Raw genomic sequence first — 17,104 nt, 5'->3', positions numbered from 1 at the left:
CTTTTGTCTTTCAATCACAAAGGGCCTTCCTCATAATATGAAGGCAGGAAGAAAACCAACATGAAACACGGGGTGCAAAGTATTTATCAAATTAATTTCATTGCGCCTTTCAGAGACAATAATTGCTTCTTATTTGGAAGATGTATGCAACATCGCCAAATTTTCCAGCAACCTTGTTTGAGGAACTCAAACGGGAAGGTTTGCATTGCTGTTTGAACCAAAGTCTCAGAACCAACCTCAAATAGCGTTTGAACCAAGACTTCACAGTCAGTGCTGATTTCAGTAAAAGGGGGTTTTGCTGTGATCCTTCCCTGGTCTTGCGACACGTTGCCAATTGTTACAGTGCAATGGAGCCTGCTTGCTATGCATTTGTCACATCACGATGTTGTTTGTTGTTGTTTCAGCTCTGAACGAACCCACCATTGACTATGGTTTCCAAAGGTTACAGAAGGTTATCCCCCGGCACCCTGGTGACCCCGAACGCTTGCCAAAGGTCAGCACAAAGTTTATTGTTTTATTAAATATGGTAAAGCTGGTTACTGCATGTTTTTGTCTGAAAGTGCAAGACTCTGTAAATGCAATAGCCCTGGTTTGGTACCCAACCCAGATAAGCTGAAACAGAGGCATGACCAATAAAGCCCAATCAGCAACTTTCATTGTAGGTTTATGAGACTTCTGTGACAAATTGGGCTTTGATGCCTTAGGCCAGATCGCTCAAATAATGCACGTCCAGTATAGCCTTTGTGACTGGGTAAATCTTGTGACCTTTCTTCTGTAGCTTCCTGAGCTGTCAGTAGGCTTTCATCAGGGATTGTTGTGGGCTTTGGCTAGTTAAATTTCTAAAGTGCTCCAAAGGTGAGAAGATTTCACGAACACTTTAACTTATTTTGTTTTATTCCTTGACAGAAATAAAATTCAGTATGTGATTTTTTTTTACAGGCTTGTTAAGTCTTTTATCTTTGCCTAGGAAGGCTGTAGACTGTGGTTTTGGGGTCGATGATGTGTTGTCCTTCCCTCTTACCACCAGAGAAACATGCTGTCCTGGAGAGTTACATTTTACATTGGCTCTGTTTACCCTCTACAAGCTGTCCCTTTCTCTGACTTTTGGACAGATTTGCAGCAGGTTACAGCTTTCATAGGTTGTCAAATTTCCCTCCAGAGGTGCAACCCTTTCCAAAGAAAGAGAGCAGCCTTCTGTAGGGAGGGGCTCTTTCATCTGTATCATGCCTCTGCTGCCAAATGTGCACATGGAGAAAAATTGTTTCTCAGAAAATAAGAGACCAGCCTTCACTATGCACTAGGCATTTGCAAGGTCCGAAATGCTGCAAAACTTCCCTGAACCCAATGTTCCACCTGACTAGTAGATGGCCATGGCTTTCCTTTAAGTCAGGAAATTCAAGTAAAATAAGACTGAGCAGTTCCAAATTGGGTTATGCAGCTGCGGGTTGTAGTGCATCACCAACTTCCACAGATACTGGGCTCCCTTTCTGACACCCCTGGCATTGAGGGGATCCCCAGCAATGCTCTTTTGTGCTGGTATGGGAATGCAGCCATCAGGCTGAGCACCCTCCTCGTTCCCATTTAGACTGAGACTGTTACCACGCTGATAACCTGCTATCTAGTGTCAGGGGACATAAAAACAGGCAGAAGAAAGCTCCATCTAGCTCCATATCCTGACTCCAACATTTAGCAGGTATTTATGGATAGGGTATGAGAATGAGGATTAGTACTGAGTCATCTGTCCCTGCATATACCCTCTTGGCTTAATGTGTTTGTTCTGAGTATCTTTTCAAGCTATTTTTTCAAATCTTTAGAACAAGGGAAATTATGGTTATGTATGCAGAGATATGACGTGATGGCCTAAAAAAAAAAAGTTACTGCTTAAGGACTGAACAAACTCAGTGAAGGAACTAATATCACTATACAAGGTTAGAGGGAAACAGGACAAAGAGGACCTTTTTTTTTTGTCTTTGGGTAATTCCTTCTGTGCAAGCTTGAAGGTTGGACCTCAAGTTCAAGAGTCATTAATATGCCACGCACAGAGGCTGAATGCAGCAGGGGTTGGCACATGTCGACTTCTGTATTTGAGGCACTGATGGTTCAATTCCCAGCATCGCTTGCTGGCTCCAGGATCATAATCAAGGACGCAGCGAGTCTCTGTGCTGGGTGAGCACTGCACAGCGCTCTTCCCCATGTCATTAAACCAGGAAGGGCTTTGGCAGTATTCCACTATAGACAATTCTCAGTGGCTACTTAGAAGAGAGTTGGAAGCCATATGGCTTCCACAGTGGAACTATGGGCAGAGAGGGCAAATGTATGAAAGACAGAGAGCGAGAATAGCAGAGAAGAGAGCAGTGCTCAAAGCTTTCAATATCCTTTCCTCCATTTTCCCCATTGTCCTGCCAGTGCATCATCACTTTCTGTTCATTAAAAAGCTTGTGCTTATGCATTAAATAAATAAAACAAAACACATTTCTATAATTGCTGCTAGGGTTTGTTGCCATTATTCCATTGAAACATTACTGATGAATTAGAGATCTTTCAAGAAACAGAAATGGTTATAATTTTCGTGTTCATGAGGGCATGCAGTCCTTCCCATGGACCAACAAGAGCATTCTGCTGTGTGACTTGTCCCTGCAGTCAAGGAGAACTGTTGAGGCCATCAAGTGAGTGTTAGCACATGCTCTACCCTCCAGAGCTGAGGAGTTAACAGCCATATCTGTGTCAACAGGCATTTCTAAAACCATTGAGGCTATTTGTGAAGTTTGATCTCCACTAGTTTAGAACCAGTATTTTCAGAAGTGCTCATTGTTTATGCTTGGGATGAATTTTTTGAAATGTTCCTGCTATCTGCTGGAAGTAGGCAAAGAAAAAAGCCAGATTTTGATTTTTTTTCTGTCTCCCAGTGCTTCAGTAGCCAAATTCCAGTGGAGAATATCCTCCACAGTGAGGAGAATGGGAGCACCTGGGAACTAGGGTCTTTGGACTGCTAGACTGACAGTTGATGTAGAGATGTGTTTAAAGTAGAAATGCAATATATAGTTTCTGGAGAAAAAAGAGTGGGAGCTGTTGTTGGCAGCTGGGCTATGGAGCCAGCTATGGGCCACAGTCCTGTTCCCTTCTTGTACAGAGCAGGTCAGGGAAAGCAGCCAGTGTAGTGTTGTCACTAGCAGATATGCATGTCTGTACAGACACACACACACGCACAGACACATGCACTAAGAGGAGAGACAGGCAGTACAGAGGTGGTGGGATTAGCACCCAAAGTTTGGAGTGAGATCAAGTACCAGGAGTGTGCTGGGCAGTATAGTCTTTCCTTTCTAATACAGACAGGAGGCAGATCAGAGGAAACAAGAGATCTCTGGGGAGAAGTGAAAAGAAATACCATGATGCTAATGTTAAGAAATCATATTGTTCTCCTGTAGGAGCAGTCTGTAGAAAGCCTGCCTGTGGAGCTGGGGAATAAGCCAATGTGTGTCCAATTTCCCTGTCTCATGTGTTTGCATATGTGCACACAAATACACACATGTTGTTGGTTCTTGCATACATAACTGCAGTGGAAATCACTAAAGAGTTCAGATCACAACAACATGTTGAGTCTATTGAGGTTCATTCATGTAATTACCCTACAGTCCTTAAAATAAATCCCTGGCAGATACGTTGTGATTCTGCAATTTTGTTAAAACTCCACAGCTATAGCTGTAAGACAGTTTCAACTGTGAGCTGGATTTGAAACACATCCATCCTAAATGATTTAATAACAACGATTCCTCTTTATATGCAATTTCCTAGAATTTATTTGCCATTTTCACCATTCTTACAACTCGTCACTTGTATTTAAATTAAGCGCAAGATTGTTCACTCTGTGTTTGAGGAGCAAGTCATTGCATCGACCCCCGCCGTGATCTGATGTCCTCTCCCTCCCAGTCTGTTGCTTAAATGCTCTTTCTAGGAGACCCCTTACCCCTCCATAAAGGGACCTTTACTTCTGGTTTCTCTTCATGTAGATGAAAGTGGAGCCTCTCTCTCTCTCTCTAGCGCACAGGGGCCTCCTTGCTGAGTGGAGAGCACATGTAACCAGGCTCCACCTTCCCTTCAGCTCCTTTTCTCTGGTCATTCATGAGACCTCCCCCAAGACATATCCCACCTCCTTGTTTAGGACACTAATAGAAGACAGGTGGTTATTAGGAACCAGTGGCTGGCAAAAGCAGTTGTCTTTTCCCATATGAAATCCCACAGACGTGCCCTTTCTCCATTGTGACATGGGTATTGTTTATATTGCAAATAAAGGTTGTCTCTAAATGTGGGTGGGTTGGCCCAGACTTGCTAGCAGAGGTTAAAATAGCAATGAAGACAAGACAACTCAGGTTTGCTGCTTCAGACAGACCCAATGGAAATTCCAGAAAGGATCTCCATCTGCTAACTCAAGATACTGTATTTTAACCTAAGTAAGTTAGTAATTTTCAGCTAAGAAAACACACGTTTTGGGTTTGTTTTGTTTTTTTTCCACCCAGTGAAACAAAAGGGTTGTTAGAAAACTTTTATACTATGTATGGGCAGGAAGGGGGAGCATGTGAAGAGGAGCTGTTAGAGTTCTTCTGCATAGCAAGGAGGGTATGAGATGTGTTTGGCGGCTTCTACACTGTACTGTAAAATTTGTAGGAATATGAGACCAGAGTTAAGGTTGCTATTGAACCCTTAACAGTCAGGTTTCTTCATTTCCTAACAATTTGGGCATTTAGTTGTTTGAGGGGCTTGTTTGGGTTTTTTGGGTTTGGTTTTCAATTTATCCTATTGAAAATATTCAGGGAGAGAGTTTCAAAGCTATTGAGAAGACAACAACCAAGATGCCTGAGGCTGGTATGAAAGTATCACCCTTATGGGGTGGTGCATGTCAGAGGCATGTCTGGGAATATGCAAGGAGTCTGAAATGAGAGCGAGCTAAGAGACAGAGCCACACCGCTTGCTGAAGGGCAGAGCCACATACAAATGGCTGGCAAGGAGCCCTTTCCTTTCTGAAGGTCAACAGTGTGCATACACATTTCAGTGAGTTTTCTTTATAAGTGGGTCAGCATTTACTCAGCAAATGATTAGAGCAGATGGTGTAATTTAGAATCTATGACAAAACTTTTAATAGATCAGGGCTAACACGATGACAAGGAGCTCTGCGCCATTCTCCGTTCCTGATTTCTGCTTTGCCTTGGGGTAAAAATCATGCCTGGGATTGGGTTTTCTAGTCTGCACATTCCATCTGAGCAATTCAAACCACTTGTTTGAACATCCTGTAAGAGGGATCCCCGCATTTCTCTATTCCTGTATCCTTATTGTTATTGTTTTTAAATACCAAACAGGTAAACACGGTCCCTTTGAGGAGCCGAGCTTTTGAAGGAAAAAGCCACAGTTTGAAGAAAGTAACAAAGGCTGCATTTGTGTATTTTGCTCCATGGAGCTGAAAATATCTAGTAAATTGATCCCGTGGGAGTAATAAATACACATTACTTTATCTTGTACTTCATGTCCTATACCCCTGAGCCTTGATAGAACAACACCACTTAATAGACTTAAAAAAAGAGTAATTACAGTCATTGGTTGTGTGATATTTCAGCCCTTCCAGCCCTGCCTGACCTTCTAATTTAGCTCACCGTGTCTAACTAATGCATTTATATTCATCTTTTATGAAGCATGTGTAGTACAAAATTGACTTTGCAGCCTTTAGCAAGCTGTCTTACCAGGTTTAGGATCTGGTTAGTACAGCGTACTGTATAGCATATGTACATTTACAGCAGACTCTTGCATGCATATGGTTCTGATCAACTATTACTTTTGGAAATAAAATAAAAAATATTTATTCCATTTCATCCTCCCCTCCCCTTTTTAAAGCTTTTATTCATTGCGGCATTATTTACAGCTAAACATGCAGGCAGAAAGACGCAAGCATTTTTAAAATGATTACCACTAATGTTTCTACTTGTCAGAAGTGCTTAAATTTTCCTGCACTTTGTCTAAAAACTTAGCATTTTTACCTTTTAAGAATTACAAATTTCTAAGATCTTACCAAGCTGATTTACAAACACAGCTGACAGTTTATGATGAATGATGTTGCAAAAGGTACAATATGTTTCTCTGCCATTTCTATGCATGTATATATTAAGAAGAAGATTAAGAAGAGAGAGAACCCCCCTCTGAAAGAAACCCTTGAGTTAGAGAGCACACGCACGAATCTCTCTCCTGTGTTTCCTCATAACTTCCTGCTCACTTCACTCATCCAGTAGAGCACAATTGTTCTCTGTGCATTTTCTCCCACCATATGGTATCCTCATTACCATACACTAAGGGTCCATATGGGGAACTTGTGAAGTGAACTGTATTCATTTTAACTGCCAGATGAGCAGCCTTTTGCTTTGCAAGCTTAGCTTAAGTCATCTGCTGTCTTTATGTTGTTATGGCAACACGGCACCAATAAAAAATTCTAATCTACTGTAAGTGTCTGGGATCACAGTATTTTAAATGCCTGCCGTAACTGTCCTCTAAGTGAAGATGCTCCTTCTTTTAGTATGACAAAGGGTTATTGTCAACTCCAGCAGGTGGCAGTAAAGAAATTGTTTCCTTTTTTTTAACCTTTTTAAAAAAATATATTTTCCTTTTTCCCCATCTCCCCCCACCTCAGAAAGCCACAGAATTACACAAGGTCACTCCTCTACATTTCCTAGGTTTTCTCATGCTGAGGTTGGAATTGCAGGCGATACTTTTAAGTTGCAACTCAAATACTAAAGGTGATAAGGTATGAAACTGCGGTGGCAGCTCATGCACTTTGTCGACAGAGATCCAGGCTCAAGTACCACGTCACCGGGATTCTGAAGCCTCCATAGCCACACAGCTAGTTCCATTTTGGAGCTGTGTTGTAGCTACGTTTCGAAATTCCCAAATCAAACACAAAGCTAATTAAGAATATCTTACAGTAATGGAAGTAGGCAGCAGCATCCTTAAATATAAATCATTTTCACCTCTGCAGGCCACATGATATGTTGCATCTCTGTCTCTCTGTCTGTATTGAAAGTGAATGTTTGTAGTCTCAGTTCATCAGTTCACATTAGCCTCATGCTGAATATTTAAACACAGAACAATTTGAACACACCATGAAGAGAGACAGTGACTGCACTTTCACTTGGAACAGCAAGAGCTCATCTAATAATAATTTAGTAAATCAGCCATTTAGTGGCTCAGTTGTATACTGTATTGTGCCAAATAATATTCAGTTCAACTGTATGCTGGTGAAATTGAAATTCAGACTCCAGTCACGTGGCACTTTTTTGCTCAATGGAGAGATGAAATGGAAAATCACCCTCCCAATAGACTGTTTGAATGTAGTGATTTATCAAAAATATAGCAGAGTGACAATATAAACAGGATTTGGTTGTGTGTGGTACAATCTATTCTAATTAGGCTTTTGTTATTGTAGTTTCTTCTGCACAGGTTATTTGATAATTCAGGATTTGCATTTACATCTTCAGTTTATTTTATATATGGGCAGAGAGCAGATGTGTGTAGTTACTGTGCAGTTACAGTCCTTTAAGGCCCAGTCCTGCGGGAAGTGTGACGAGACCTTTATTGCCATATTTCGAGCCCTGGCTCCCAGGGAACACCGTGCCCTGAGGAGCAATGGGGAAATGCAGCTCCTGCATTTCCTCCTCACAAAGCAGTCATGTATGTTACTTCATAGCAGGAAAGCAATATCAGATTAATTTCTTTTCCCTGTTTAAGACTATCAGGATTTGTAGGGAGTGATAATATCTTATATTAGACTAACTGATAGAACTGGAAAAAAACAGACCAGCTTCTGGGTGCCCAAGCCTTGCTTCCTGCGTGCTGACTGCACCTTTTCTTGCCTCTATCAGTGGGTCTAATAAAAGAGATTACCTCACCCTACAAAACTTGCTTTGATTGTAACCATAGACCATTGTGACTTCAGCCAAACAGCTATGCTTTAAGGCTGTCTCTGATGAAGATGAGGGAGAGAATATTTTCCTACAAAGTATGTTGTGAAGTTTAATTTGTTCCCATTAAAGTGGTGCTTTGAGATCTCTGAATGCAGGGCATTGCAGAAGTGTGAAGTAATGTCTATAATCTCACCTACAGTTTCCATTTCTAGCCTAGTTTTAGGTGTTATGCAGTGGTTTACGTAGTGATGTAAAATATGATTGCTGTGTATTTCTCACAACACAGTCCAATTGAGTAGCAGAAAAAGCATCCTACTAACCATCGTGATGCCATTTAGCAGAGAGTGCTGGAAGCAATAGGATGCCTGTTGTCGTAATTCTTCTAAGAAATACACAGCTTCACAATCTATACTCAACTGCTGACACTTGAAAACTCAAACATTTTGGTAAAATGAATCAAGCAGTAATGTTTCTTTTATGAGATCTCCTCACGGGAAGGGAAGGTTTGGCACCATTTGGAGATCAGGCTCAGTGATCCATCATAGCAGTCAGCTGTCCTGGCGCGTCTCATAGGTCACTCGATCGAACCAGTGGCTCTTACAACTATATTATTGCTTATGGAACAGTAATTGAGGCACCATGGTTAAAAATTACCTGGTCTAATAGGCAGTGAACAATTTGCACTCAATACAATTATAAGCCAAATCATTCATTTCATAACACTTGGACTAATTTATTTGTTGACCTTTTAGTATCCATAGCTCTTCAGTAGTATTAACTGCAACTCAGACAAAATCTCTTGTTCATTTTACTTTCATTGATTTTTTTTCCATTGAGGCAATAACAGTTGTTCGAGTACAACCTTTTCTTTCTGTTGTAAAAGTCAATCATGTAACTTATGTTGATATAACTCAACTGGACTCAAACATCCTCTAAGTAGAATAGCATACAATATCATGCTACTTGTATGAACACGGCTATGCATTTTGGATTTATGTTTTGCAATATAGAATGTTTTGGAATATATTTGTGACTATAGATGACAAATGATATGCTTGCTGAGAGGAGAATGAAAACAAAACACAGAAGCATTTTTTTAAAGCAGTGCCACATATATGTAAGACATTTTTTGTTCATATATTATGGGAGATCAAAGATACAGAAATTTTGGAATTTGTCTCTGTTAATTTTGTTCTTTAGGGTGACCTAAGTGTCTTTACTAATAATGCTATATTCATCATTTCATCTGGACATAGCATCTTGTCTCTTGAAGTCCTAACATTTTACAGAATAGAGGTGCTTAATTTTTCCACATGTGAGCTTCTGACAAGTAAAATGTGTGTAAAAGTATTTTTTTAATAAATAGAAAAGAAATAATACTAATATTTTGATAATCTGAATTTCTTTCATTTTTTCAGATTTAAGCTAGGATGAGAGCTAAGAGTTTCTGATGATCAAAAAAGTTATCGAAATATTGATGTATTTTGAAAAATCAGTGGTGAGTTTTGAAGCACTCCCATAAAAGACATTTGTGTAGTCACAACGGTAATCTTTTCACTCACCACTGAAAAAGGAGCCCTAGATTGTGTAAAATGGTGTGCCTCTTTTTACATTGTGGAGGTGTGCACAGAAAGATAGTGTTAGCTCTGTGAAATGTTGGATAAATTTAATTTCTTAAATACATGTTTATTCAACATTTATACTTGCTTTGGATGATTTCAGCTGAATTTTTAAGGCTATAAATTAAAAATAATAGTATCAGGAACAAAATATCTTTTGTTTCTGATAAGGAAGTTGAAAATTTTTTAGAATATATGCTAGGAGGCACTTCATTGAAGTAGTCTTTCTGAGCCAAAGCCTCTTTGTACAGTAAAATATTGTAAGTCCTTTGAACACATAGTTATAAAATATAATTGTTGCACATTTGGCATTTTATGCTTCCCTAGAAATTACCACTTGGTATCTACACCTAATCTATGGTCTATCTTTTAATTTCAATTGGGTCTGAAGTGGTCCTTCGTTGTAATGAGAATGCCCCTTTCAAGAGACTACTTTTAATTATACCGATGATAAAATGTAAGTGAAAGTAGTCATTTGTAGGGGTTATGACTGAGCAGTGTTTTAACTGTAATACTAAAACCTACCAACATTATTCCAGTCTCTATTTCAACATTTTTATGCACCCAGTCTCCACAGGACATAGTGGAATATCATTGTAGGTCAGATTTTCAATGCATCTTATTTTTCAGTTTTCCTCCTGCTATTAAAAGTAACCTGAACTCTCAATTTCTAGCTACTAACACTTCCTACCTGGAGCATACAATCCAGAAAAGTGCCAGTTTCACAGATCTTAATGATACTCTGGGTTTTTTTTTTTTTTTTTGGCTTGGTTTGCTGGGGTTTTTCCCCCTTCATTAAAAGAAAATGCGGGTGGGTCTTTAATTGCATATAGGTGAACACTTGTTTTTTACAGAAAATAGCTAGTTTGGTATACTTAGATACGGGTAAATGCATTAATAAAGACTAACTCTGAAAATTAAATGGACAAAACACATATGTACAATTTACACTTTATTTGCTAGATAGCTCAGCAGACATTCTTGCCTTGCAATACCAAACATAATTACATATCTATAGATTTAAATGCAGTCGAGTGTATTATGCTACCCAATACATTCTAGATTTGACCTAATGGGAGAACAACTTAAAAGTGATACAGCTTGACCTGTGTTTGGAAAGTCTTTGTATATACAAATGACAGAAAATAGGTATCAGCCTGTCTATTTGCCAAGTAAAATGTTTTTCACTCTTACAAATACTTGATTGGATATCTACATTGTGCCACACACAAAAAATCACAAGCCACATTTAATCTTTTTTTAATCCCGAGTATTCCAGGGTATTTTTCTCATGGGCACAATAATATGATCCACAGCATAAAGCTTCTAAAACAGCCTGTGCAGTATCTTTGGAAGACGGTCTCAGAATTTAATGTCTCTGTTCATTTTTCCAAATTCCTTTTAAGTTTACTTAAGTCCAGACCCTTCAAATAATTCAAAACATTCTTCTTCTTCCATAAGGGGACTTTGACAACTTACCAAAAATATATGGGTATAAAATGCTCAGGAGAAGACTTTGAGTAATAACTCCTTTTTTTTCTTTTTTTTTCCTTGCAACTCTCATCTGCAGCTGTTTTCAAGAAATAGGAATGTTAATACTGTGAAGAGCAGAGGAAGAACTATCAGAAAATCTTACGTATGCAAAACCAAAAAAAAAAAAAACCGCCAAACCTAAAACTCATTAATCTCAATAATGAACATCTGCTTCAAAGTACTGTAGATGCTGGTACAAATAGTCTGGGGTGCATTTTCAAAAAGAAATGCCTGAGGTTCCTATCTGAGATTGCTTTGTACATGTCTCTCTGTATATTTTGCCCAGGGACTGAAGGTAGCTGTGGCACATAAGGAAAATTTAGAGCGCAAAATGTGCTTTTAGGTCATTGTGGCAAACCTTTGAGGTCAGATAGAAGAAAAGAATCTAATGTTATCATTTGTTTGTTCATGTGTTCATAGATAAGTCAGGAATAATCTTTCTGTTGTCTAGATAGATGGGAATAGTATGAGTCACTGTAAACTGGTAGGATGGAAAAATTTCTGTAAAGGAAGTTGGTGAAGAATTTTTTTTAAGCATTGAATTGAGTTTATGTGGACTTACCCATTCATGATCTAGTTTGTATCATCTCATTTATTTTGTCTTCTAATGACTCACTGGATCTGACAAACTGATCACGGTATGAAAGATGAGATTGCATAATTAAGGAAAAGTATGTGCAGAAGAACTGGTCTTTATGTGCTGGGATAAATACTGCAGCCTATTGTATAGCATGAAAAATGTGTTTCCTTTCGTGATCTCACTATGTTTCAAACTGAGGGAATCTATCCTTAGATCCTCACAGTGTGAGCTTGCAAGATAACCTGTGGGAAATTCTGTAGAAGATGCCAGAGAATTACCATAGCCTCGATTTCTTAATGACAGTGTTAGTGAGTCCCAAATATGACTGACATCTACCAGCTACCAGTTGATGTGTTGTAGGATGTGAATAGATACAAGAGTACAATGTATTAATATCTACCAGCCCTGCGCCGTGTGCGTGGAAGGTAGATTGGCCTCATGAGTTAAAATTTGACAGCTCTGAAGGGTTCCTGCAGGTAGCTATAAATGCCTTTTTCTGGTAAACTTCGAGATCTGGGGCAAGACATACTGTAAACATACTCAGGAGAATCAAAGTTCTACAGCTGTCTGAGGGACATAGGTGTGAGTCATGTAATCATTGTTGGATAAAGTCCCTAAAAGAGGTGATTTAAGTGCTGGCAGAGTGATTTTAGTTCTGCATATCTGCTTTCACATACCCACTCTTCTCCTTTTGACTTAGAGACCTAACATTAGCAGAGAACTCCAGAGCTTTCAGCAACAAAACCATCCAAATTACTTGCCAGATGCTTCAACTGATGATATGGTGGGAACATCCAGACTCTCAAATGTCAGTTTATTCAAAGAGTTATTCCAATGCAGCTATATTAATGCTAGTTTATTTCATGCTACTGTGTATCTAGATGAAGTACACATCTGTGCTAGCTACTAATTCTGTCGCCATTGTTATGTGCCCGTCATTTATGGAAATGAAGACCAGCAGCATAAGAGGTGTGGATAAAAAAGGAGGCTGATACCTTTTTTTTGTATCTAAACACACCATATTAACAAGAGAATAATAGGGGTATGATGGGACACTTGCAAGGACAGACTTACAGGTGATCATCATAATTTTGTTCCTTCTTTTGTCAGCAGTATTTGCAATGGAGACTGTTTGAATAGGGTGTGTTTTCCCTATTGCTATGCATTTATCACCCCTGTGGTTAAGAGGTGTTTTTTATCATCAATTCTCAATGTTTATGGCTAGATGCCTGCTCACATTTTCACTTCAGTGTTTGTTCTTTCTGCTGCCTCATATAGGCTTTCTATATTTTATTTATAAGGTTGGCTCATTGTGGAGCAGGTGGTAAGGTCATGCATGACTGTTTTTAGTGCTGTAGATTTAGGCTGTGATTTTCGGTTTGGGTGGAGGCTGATGAGACTACAATGGCTTGGAAAAGCTAAGGTTCTAGCTCCCACTGTAGACTTATTTTCTGGAAATTGCCATTGAAATTCAGTGACAGGAATTCAGTGCGCTTCCATCCTATAGGCAGTGGTAAGCAGAAGCTTTTTTTTTACCCCTCAAGTGAAGTATGTTGTCTTTCTCTCTCATTTTGCCTTCCTGTCTGTAATATCTATATGGTGTTTACTTCTTCAGTATGATTCAATTATAATATATGGTAACAATTCAGTTGTTTGTTTGCTAGAGAAGTTTTCATCTTTATGTGAGTACAAATATCTTTTTAGTGAAATGGCCCTGTTATTTTATACTTCCCATTAGGCTGGCATAGTTCCCTCAGTTTTACAGTAAACGGAGAATCTTTACATTTTGAATGGCTTTTATGAGTCTTTATAAAACTATAATTGCTGAAAATTATACAATAATGGAGTGCTCACTGTAGATGTGAGAGACAGGAGGTTCTGGACAGGCTGAAACTCTTGTATACCAGGCTAGATGGCTGGCATTTTAGATCTGTGGCACCCTTCTAAATGGCTCTCTACCAAAATGTTGGTTTTGCCTTTACACTTGAAAGAGGTGTTCACAATTTTATCTTTATCTTTTAAAATATAATGCATACACAATTTTTAAGTATAAGTTTAAAACGTAGTTCTAACACATATCCTTAACTAGCATATTTATAGTTTCACTCATTGAAAAACAAGGGAAAAGTTTGAGCACAAATTATTGTCTTTTTGACTTGAAATTTCAGAATGTGACCTTTCCAAGGTGAAGAAGGGAACCGGAGTCTGATATTCAGCATTTTGACTCTGCAGAAGAGTTTTTTTTTCTTGCAGTAGCCATGAGAGTAGGAAGTTAGAAGGCAGAGCCAGGAGGTCAGACATAAGAGTCAAGGAAGTATGAATGACATCATCATCCCTAAGTACCCTCTCAGAAGATGAATGAGCTCTCTCTTGTATTACAATGCTAAAGAGCATTAGAAGGTGATATGATATCTAGACAACACATAAGATAAATGCCTCAGAGTATGCTAGAACGGTTTCCCCCCCACGCCCTCCACAAGTACATAAATCCTTTGGTGGTCTCAATAACACAATATGTGGCTGATGGGTATTATATATTGTGGTCAACTACTTCTTGACAAAATTCATTTAGATTTAACAGGTACCTTGAACATTATCTAATTTAGTTACTTAAGCCAAATAACTCAGTGTAACTCTAGATACCCTTTAGCTGACTAGACTCACAGCCCTTTTGGGACACAGAGTGGAATTTTTTCACTAGTTGCTGAATAAAAAGTAAGCAGATGTTAACAGAAGAAATATCCCATCTTCTTTTGAGCTGGCACAAAATGTGTTTATCACAGTAAAACTTGACACAAAATGTTTTTGTCATGATAAAACTTGAAATGCAAGTTTCATGATCTTAATGAAGGGAATGCATGCTTCAAAAGCACAGTCATTTCGGTATGATTTATATAATCTTTCGTACAGTCATTTTGGAATATGCAAAGTTGCAGCAGACTTCACTACCCAGCCTCCTCTTTTGCTTATGTAAACACTGCTTAGTATTTTCAGGAGGAAAAATTGATTAAAGTATTTAATTGCATTCCTGTTTCAAAAACTAAAAAAGTAAAAATCCCTCAGTAGAAAATCAGCTTCAGTTTGGAATAAAAACGGACTCTGGATCTGTGGTGTGTATCTGCATGGAGGGCAGAGTTCTGATGCATCATATTTAATCACTAAAGTAATCTTTCCTCTTTTCAATATTTGCTCAATTGTTATTTTTATAGAAATAAAATCATGCTCATTTGAAATAAAATGCAAGACAAGACGACCCTCACTTTATCTCTAACTAAATGCTGCAAAGTCCTTTATTCTAAATCAAAAGCTGTCAGACTTTTAGCATTAATAGAAGAGTGGCTCTTTCTTGACAAATGCCCCCATAAATTAGATATTAGCTTTAGTCAAAACTCTGTCTCTCTCAGGAAATATTTCCACTTGCATATTCAATTGGAAGGACCTTACATGATGCCCACTTACTGCTATGAAAATCTAGGCTTCTGAGATGAAGGCAAAGAAAGATTTATATGAACAAAAGAATATCTGGAATAACAGAACTTGAGCTTATGCAGAGATTTCTTTTTATAGAATGTCAGTTTCACTCACTTTTTGATATGTCTGCTGCTCTGTCCACCTATCTATCTGTTTATCTATCACCATTGCAGTGGTAACATGTGGTATCAATTGGATTTTAAACGACATAGATCTTTTATATTAGCTGTCCTTTTTTATAATACCTTTTACAAATTTAATCAATGCATTTTAATATACAATATAGTTTAAGTGCAATATACAATAAATATTCGAGCTTCATCTTAAACATGCTCTAGCCTTTAAATTGTTAAAACTGCAGTGCCCTTTCAATCTACTTACATAATGTCATAAAATATACATTTCAAGGTAAATGAAGTCAGCTACTTCAATTTAGTCCCTCAAACTGGTAGTAAATGAGAGGTTAACACTATGGTGCCAAACCCATTATTGAGTAAATTTAGCACCTTGGACAGCTCTGTAAAATCTTTATTGCTTTCCTGACCTGCTCGTCATGTTCTGTCTATGTGTTCAGTGGCTCTCAGCTCTGATTGAAAGGCAATATATTAGATCCCGAACACAAACATGCTCGGGGGCTGCTTCACTGTGAGCGTAATGACATGGAGGTGAGAACAATTTTCTGGTCACCGCAATCCAAGCACCTTGCAAGGTCTGTTGCTCTAACTTATAAAGGACTTTTGGGGCTCCTTTGTATGTGGAGTCGTAACAGTAGCTTCTGTGGTAATTTAAGCAGAGCTGCAAAAGGTTTAAGATGCATTCAGAAAACAAGAAGTTAATATCTTAAGCATGTCTGTGGCAGTATTTTGTTGTGTATTTTTAAAGCTAGTTTGTGTCTATAAGAACTACCGTCAGCTCTGGAATAGAAGATATCACTATTTGACATAGGAGTTTTTGTGTAACATCTATTTTGTATGATCTGAAAATGTCATAAACAAGAAATGCTTTTATTGAGTGAAAATATTGTTAGAGAAAGTATGAAACTCAAATTTACAGACTCTGAAAATGTTGAAAAAATATAACCGTTGACTAGCTAAGAAAATTGAATGCTACTTGTCAAGCATATTTCAATAAACCATCATGACAATTAGTTTTATTTACATGCAATATGATATGGCGTGAAAGAACTTCCAATGTTTAAGAACTGGAATATATTTGATATTAGGTAGAGCTGCTGTAAGATTCTATGTAATTACCTCATTTTTTAACATGGTCTTCAATCTCTTTTTAGATGCATTCTAAGGTTTTTAGCTCAGCATTACATAAATAACTATGATTAGTCAGGTAGAGCAGGAACGACTATTTAAACTTTCTTTTTTTTTAGTAATTTGGCATAATGACAGCTTAGGTTAACAATATTCCAAAGCAGTTTGTGGGCTCTGTATCACATTCTAATTTTCCATCAGTGAAATATATAGTGCAAACAATTTCTACTGAAGTGAAATAAATCCTAGTTTGCAAGTCAAACACCTGTGCAGTAATTTTCCACCTAAAATAATGGATTGAAAAAGATAACATTTTTCAGTAACATCTCTGTTGTTCTCTAGTTTGTATCTTCAGTATGAGGCAAAAAGGACAACTCCGTGTTCTGATGATTCTGGTAAAGCAACAAGGATTGACTGTACCTGGATATTGTTTGTAGTTTGTCTGTCCATGATTATACTGCTATCTGTTGTGGTCAAGCTACGCAAAAAAAACCCTCAACAAAAACCACAACAGAAAGAAAAAGAAAACCAAAACAAAACAGAAAAAGGCTGTAGCAACTTAACTCCTCAGAATCTGTTTCAAATGTAGTGATTTAAAAATCCATCAATTATGTATTACATCTCACTTCATATGTGGAAAATAATTTAAATGTGTGTTCTGAGAGAAGGGTGTGTGCAGCAGAAGGCAAGCCTAAATGTTTA

At 38.1% G+C, this 17,104-nt stretch overlaps 1 protein-coding gene across 14 annotated transcripts in view; it reads left to right on the top strand.

The window, feature by feature from the left end:
* The window catches only part of EBF1 (EBF transcription factor 1), a 279,211-nt gene that overhangs the window by 248,258 nt on the left and 13,849 nt on the right, over positions 1 to 17,104 (top strand). For all 14 annotated transcript variants that reach the window (XM_059825508.1, XM_059825513.1, XM_059825507.1 and 11 more), the window contains one exon: positions 405 to 493. In XM_059825508.1, the coding sequence (XP_059681491.1) occupies positions 405 to 493 (89 nt within the window). The remainder of the gene's footprint in view (positions 1 to 404; positions 494 to 17,104) is intronic.

Source organism: Gavia stellata, chromosome 16 (genome assembly GCF_030936135.1).
Source record: "Gavia stellata isolate bGavSte3 chromosome 16, bGavSte3.hap2, whole genome shotgun sequence".
NCBI lineage: Eukaryota > Metazoa > Chordata > Aves > Gaviiformes > Gaviidae > Gavia > Gavia stellata.
This window is presented reverse-complemented; position numbering and strand designations above follow the sequence as displayed.